The sequence below is a fragment of the Rutidosis leptorrhynchoides genome, chromosome 3 (genome assembly GCF_046630445.1).
Source record: "Rutidosis leptorrhynchoides isolate AG116_Rl617_1_P2 chromosome 3, CSIRO_AGI_Rlap_v1, whole genome shotgun sequence".
In the NCBI taxonomy this organism is placed as follows: Eukaryota; Viridiplantae; Streptophyta; class Magnoliopsida; order Asterales; family Asteraceae; genus Rutidosis; species Rutidosis leptorrhynchoides.
This window is the reverse complement of record NC_092335.1, coordinates 102,827,436-102,834,321: the sequence shown is the minus strand read 5'-3', so window position 1 is coordinate 102,834,321 and position 6,886 is coordinate 102,827,436. Positions and strand designations below refer to the sequence as shown.

Below are 6,886 nucleotides of genomic sequence, written 5' to 3'. Positions count from 1 at the left end.
AATGCTTGTTGAAATGACATTAAGTCTCATATCCGGAACATATTTTACATTATGCAAAACTAACTCCATTCCCGTGTCAAACTTCAAACAAACATCTCCAATACCAACGATCTTTGATAACCCGGCATTACCCATCCTAGCAAATTCATAGTCACCTGGAGTGTAAGATGAGAAGTGATCTTTACAAATTGCAACATGAAATGTAGCACCACTATCAATAATCCAACTCGTGTCATCATGAGTAAGATTGATCATATCATAATCAATACAAACAAAGAACTCATCTGTGATAGCGTTAACTTCAACCTTATCATCATCACCACCATCACTTTTCTTTTGTTTATTCTTGTCATATGCCTTTTTCTTCTCATTCTTCAACTTTGGACAATACCACTTTGTGTGCCCCTTTTCATGACAATTATAACACTCAACATTAGCAAATTTGCCTTTGCGTGAGCTGCTACGATGATTACCTCTTTTACCCTGACCTCTACTATGACTTCTCCCCCGCATTTCTGTGACCAAGATATCTGACTGTGAAGAAGAACCTTGTGACTTTCTTCTCATCTCTTCATTCAAAATACTACCCTTAGCCAATTCCATGGTGATAGTACCATTTGGTGCAGAGTTGGACAAAGATGTCCTAAAAGTCTCCCAATAGTCCGGTAATGTACCAAGTAACCAGAGACCTTGTATCTCATCTTCAAACTTGATACCCATACCTGCAAGCTGATTTATAATATCCTGATATGCATTTAGGTGATCTGTAATAGGAGTCCCATCATGATACTTCAAAGTCATCATCTGCTTAATTAAGAACAACTTGTTATTCCCAGTCTTTCGTTTATATAACTGCTCAAGCTTTTTTCATAAGGCTTTAGCATCAGTCTCCCCAGTAATATGATTCACAACATTATCATCAACCCACTGCCGAATATACCCACATACTTGTCTATGCAAAATTTTCCATTGAGCATCAGATTTTTCCTCAGGTTTATCCTCAGTAAAAATAGGCAAATAGTAATCTTTCACATAAAGAAGATCCTCCATCTTGCCTTTCCAAACATGATAATTTGAACCATTTAAACTGATCATTTTACTTGTATTAGCTTCCATCTTTCACACAAGTCAAATCAAATAACCTAGCTCTTGATACCAATTTGATGGAAAAATAATCACAATGGACAATCTACAAAGCTGAAACAAACCCGTTTGACCAATACTTTCCCGACCCGTATGAACTCGTGAGGATGCTAACAAACAAGCTATACCAAATCCAACCCAAATCAGTAGCTAAACAATACCAAATCAGTAGCTAAGCAATAATCAAGCACACACAATACACACGAGACTTTTTACGTGGAAAACCCCTCAAAATCGAGAGTAAAAGACTCGTAAGCCACTTAAACTTCACTATCATCAACAAGGAGAATAATACAATAGGTCTTCTCTAGATCATCTAGAGGTATACAACATCATCATACTCTTGAACTACAACAATCAACAAGTATATGAACAACCTAAAAGACAAAAGAGGAATTATCTCACCCAAAAACTGCTCTCTGTTCCAGCATCAAAATCACGACCTACAGATCTCTTTAGACAAATTCAACGGTTGAAAATGTTGGCCCTGATGCCAGGAAGACACAGTCCAAAATTGAAGAAGATTCAACGGTCGGATCTCCGGGGATCGTCGATTTACTGGGCTGCTGTACATAAAAACGGGAATTGAGAAAACACACTTTTTCTTGAGTTGACTTCTCTCTTTTTTTGATCTCTAATAATGAATACAGCTGCACTTGATTTGAATTAAGAGATGCCTCTGATGGTTGACCAAGTCAAACAACCATTGGGCCTAATTTTGTTGAGCTTGGGCCTTTCACATTAATTGGAAACCAAATTAAAACCCAACAAGTAACTCGCGTTACTTAAGCCCGTTATACAATTGGTCTTGGTGATAATATATTCAATAGGTTGTTATCTTGGATATCCACACAAGTGATTCATGTTCAAATCTCACTAGTAATCTAAGTGACGATTTAAAGAGTTGAAAACAATCATGAATAACTTAATTAGACCGCACACATTTATTTAAAAATACTCGACTTCGTGGATAGTTCAAAAAAAAAAAAAAAAAAATTCAAAGAAACATCACAAAGGAAATAAAAACTTGGATACTTAGGTAAATATTAGAGAAACAAAAAGAAACTCAAATCCTTCATCATAACTGTATAATCTTTTGAGTATTTTCAACATAAACAAAGAAATGGTGACATCAAACAACCAGAAGCATATGTCCAACATGAACATTCATATGTCCATAGTTAAAACAGTGAAGAATTAAAAGTCAAACTAACACACACAACCATAAAAGGCCAAATCACAACCCCAAAAGAGCAACATGGAAAGTTGCTAAAATATTTATCTTTAGTCCGAGTTTTAAGAATTGTTATGCAAAATGAGGTTAGTCTCCTCTACACGATACTTTGCTGGCTCATTTTTTGCTGCATAACCAAACTTCAATGTGTTGTACTTTCTATAAACACCAGTCAATCTTCCTATTCCTGCCTTTTGATGGTACCCCACAATCATTCTTGAACACTCCCTAAATAGAAAGTAGAAAGTCATATAAAAAGAAATTAGAAATTCAACTCATTAGAAAACAGACAACAAAACAAAATACTTACAAAAGCTGATCTTCTGAGTACTTAGTATGCCATTCACAAGTCTTTGACCACTGATTCGCACCGTGAATACTACACTGAGCCGTATACACCGAAGCAGCCGCCAAGAACGATGGCGAAAATTTAAGCATCTCATACTCAACAAGGCAAAGCTCAATCAAATAAAACGACATTTGGTCAAGCTTTGACTCTGATTGAGCTGCCTTTAAGAATCTTTTCATGAAAACATACGGTGTTGGAAGCGACATGTTAAATTCTAATGTGTTCAACATTAGTTTTTCCTGAAAAATGTCAATAATTTATCAATTAAATCATCTTCTAATGTACAAATAAGTTTGTGGGATATCATAATCAATAAAAGTTGTTGACTTTTTTAGTACCATTTCAAGAATTTGACTTCTTGAGTAAGCTTTGTCCGAAATGAAGATCAAATCATCGATAACGGGGACTGAAACTTCTTCGTATTTACAAGCTAAGAGTAATGCAACCAAACCGACTAACTGTAAACTCTTTCTAATTACAGATTGTTTAGCCAAGAATCTGTCAATAATGTTAACTGTCAAAAACAGTGTTTCGCGTTGAAGGTCAAACTTGTGGTGTACCTGTTGTATTTCATAGTTAATGAATTAGAAATTGTTCATGGATATGATTAGATATAAACAATGAGAATTCGACTGGCCCAAAACGTTACCTCAATGAGCCAATCGATTAATATAGATCTCATCTTCTCATTAATGTCAGATTGTTGTTTCATATAGTCTGGTGAGACCAAGCTACGTTGCTGCAAAGAGCTCAAACATTAGATGCATTATGGAACTTTCATAAAAAGTCAAAAGTAATGCAATGCAATGTTTGACTTTTTTCATCAAGAAATCAAAGATCAAAGGAGCACATACCTCCATACTTCTATAATAAGCATAAAGATCTTCAACATACTCAACTACAGCAAGCTGATTTTCATTATCACAAACATCAATATCAATTATTGGTTCCTCAAATATATCCTCCATTTGGACCTCCACCTATTAAGTTTGCATAAAAAGTCAAACTAATGATCTATAAATAGTTTTCAATTAAACACATTAATAAATAATCAAAAACAATTACCATATGCATATCCCTTTGATCCAAAAACATGGGCACAGGTTCATCTTGATCTTCCCATACTCCAAAACCCTCATATGATTGTGACCTCTCAATCTCCTATTAAATAGTTTGAATTATCAGTCAAAATCATTATCAAAGCAACCAAAATAACATGGTTGAGAAAGTGATATGAATAGTACCTCAGGGAAACATTGTTTCTTGTTGGCATATTCAGCAGCAAGTTTCCTTATTCATAAACAACACCAAATCACAATGTTAGTGAACAAATAACACATTTTAACTTTATCCCAACACACATTTTAGTATAAATAAGCTAATTATCTCCTCATATCAGTCCAACTGATTATTATTTATTTTCCACATTAAATAAAACGAATAATAAATACATTCTTTCTAAATATCGTATAAACTTTAGTTTAAGTATATAGAAATAATAGTCCAGAAACTAAACATGATATCAAAGTATAATTAGAAATTTAGACTTGGTATAAAAATCCAACCTTGATGCCTAGTTAATTTATTAATTTATAATCATGAATCAAAAAAATAATATTTATAAAGATATATAAACTTACTGTGACGAAGCTCTCTTGTTAGCTATACAATTCTGATCAATCAAACTCAAAGGTCTTCGGTTATGTCCGATTTCACCGAATTTTCGACCACCAATAAGGTCAGCTCCTTTACCTATATAGCCAAAATATAACTTCATTAAAACTTTAACCAAACTGTAACCAAATTATAAACAAGCTCAGATTCATCATTAAAGCATACAGAACTCAAAAGGATACCTTTTTTATTTGTGGGTTTCATCAAAGCTTGGTTGTTTTCGATCGAGTCCTCCATTGATGAATTAAAAATCCAAACTTTGATGATTTTTGTTATAAAGATGATAACTTTCAAGAAACCCACAAATCAAGAATGCAAATCAATAGTAACTGTCATGTATAATTTACAGATTCATAGATTCTAGTAAACGAGAGTGAAGAAGTGTGTATGATGTATGAAGGTGGTCATTATATTTAAGATCAACGGCTATAAAATATACCCGTTGGATATTATCATAATATTGTGCAAGTGATAAAATATGTATAATGTTACTTTTTCCAGAGCATTTATTACTAAGTACAGAGTTACAATTCAATTCATTCTTGTGTTTTTCTCATTGAAAGTTGTATAGCGTTCTGAAATAATTGGCTTTTAGTGTGGAAAAGTGGCAGGCGCGATTTAACGGTGTTATACAGCAACGGTCACCTATGAGGTTTTTGCCCACGTGTCGTGTATAAGGTTGTTCACAAATCACAATTAAAAAATGAGTAATCAATGATCGTGATTTTAGAAACAGGAAAGAAATATTCGTTTCTTTCAAAGTTAGTAATTTCTTTAGCTAAATACATGAGCTTTAATTAGTACAAATTAATAAATATGTTTTGTATTTTCTATATATATACAATCCTTTGTATAACACAAAATAATGCAACAATTGTTATGAAAAAGTTAAGGTGATTACGTGAATGTACTACGTATGAGATAATGCTATCTTTACAAAAAAATTTATAAAGAATAGTTTACAAAATGATATGACACATAAAATGCAACAATTGTCTCTATCTCTCTCTACTAACGTAATTGGTCTAACTCAATTTGTAGATAACGTTTTGTAAAAAATTTGTGAATATATAAAGTATCATTTCTCAATATTTAAAAGGTATATAGTGGATTAAAATGGAGAAACCATAATTATTTTAATATATAGAGTAACTTTTATATATATAGTCATTTAATTTAATTATATATTTATAATATTTATATTTATATTAATATATATTATATATTATATTATTATTATTATATTATTGATTATTGATTTAAATAGAAAGGATATGATTTGCACTTTTTGGTTAAGGAAAGCATAAGAGATGAAAACGCTCTTGCCCACTTTGAGCTTTTGACAAGAACCAGCTCCCTTGCCTTGAAATTTGGGCGCATGTTACGCTTGTTAACAATACATAAACAAATACGAGTAAAACTTTTAGATTACGTGTGAATTACATTACACTAATCATGAAATGATTAATATATTTACTCTACTTTTTTTTAACATCAAACACATACACACCTACCCACCCTTTTGTTCATACAGAATTCAAGCTCACAACTTCAAAGTTAATAAATTTTCTTAAACAAGATTAGTTATTTTTTTATTTTTATTTTGAAAAGCAACTTTTTATTAAAAAACTACAAAATATACGAGGGTCATAACCTATAGAACTCGAAAACTATACAACTCAATACTATACAGATATATACATCACAACAAGTACATTGAATTACAAGTGATTATTGATCCGGATCACGAGTGTTGAGAAGTGGAAAGTTTAGATTATTCGGATGTAAAAGCCATTGGTGCCACTCAATTTGAACCATATTCGAACAGTTTTTAATCCACTCGAAGGACTTTGTTTGAATTTCGTTGATGATCTTCGGTGTAGCCCAATTGTCATTTGTGAAAAGTTTTGTATTCCTATTCTTCCAAATAAAGTAGCCCGTCACCCATTCAATTGCTTGCCATATTTTCGTTGAGTGATTAGTTGAATGATTAGGTGATCCCATTAAACTAGAACCACGAAAGATGTTGTTAGGCCCCAAGATATATTTCGCATTCGGATCCCACCATTTGAAGATGCCCTCCCAAACCGAACTCGCGTGACTACATGCAAGTAAAGTATGTTCTACGGTTTCATTTGCAATACCACACAAGGGACAAAGAGATGACTCAATATTGATGCCTCGCTTCACTAACTCTACTCTAGTCGGTAATCGATTTTTCATTGCCCTCCAAACGAAAATCCCTAATTTTTGAGAAAGAAGATTATTTCGCAACGTTTCGTGCTCGGGAGAATTACTTTCTAGAAGTAGATCATCGATAGTCGATGTAGTGACCCGAACTTTTCCATGTTTATATATATTAATTGAGATTGATATTTACATGATTAAATGTTTCCAACATGTTAAGCAATCAAACTTGTTAAGACTTGATTAATTGAAATATGTTTCATATAGACAATTGACCACCCAAGTTGACCGGTGATTCA

At 32.8% G+C, this 6,886-nt stretch overlaps 2 protein-coding genes across 2 annotated transcripts; both read right to left on the bottom strand.

Annotated features, from left to right (window-relative positions):
- Nucleotides 1-2,411: 2,411 nt before the first annotated feature.
- Nucleotides 2,412-4,747, bottom strand: LOC139896595 (G2/mitotic-specific cyclin-2-like). Its single transcript, XM_071879236.1, has 9 exons — nucleotides 4,583-4,747; nucleotides 4,367-4,478; nucleotides 3,971-4,016; nucleotides 3,792-3,887; nucleotides 3,581-3,706; nucleotides 3,376-3,465; nucleotides 3,065-3,286; nucleotides 2,688-2,965; nucleotides 2,412-2,605 (listed from the first exon to the last, which is right to left on the bottom strand). The coding sequence occupies exons 1-9, from the start codon at nucleotides 4,635-4,637 to the stop codon at nucleotides 2,440-2,442; spliced, it is 1,191 nt and encodes a 396-aa protein (XP_071735337.1). The 5' UTR covers nucleotides 4,638-4,747; the 3' UTR covers nucleotides 2,412-2,439.
- Nucleotides 4,748-6,131: 1,384 nt separating this feature from the next.
- Nucleotides 6,132-6,623, bottom strand: LOC139900260 (uncharacterized). Its single transcript, XM_071883049.1, has one exon. The coding sequence runs from the start codon at nucleotides 6,621-6,623 to the stop codon at nucleotides 6,132-6,134; it is 492 nt and encodes a 163-aa protein (XP_071739150.1).
- Nucleotides 6,624-6,886: the final 263 nt, after the last annotated feature.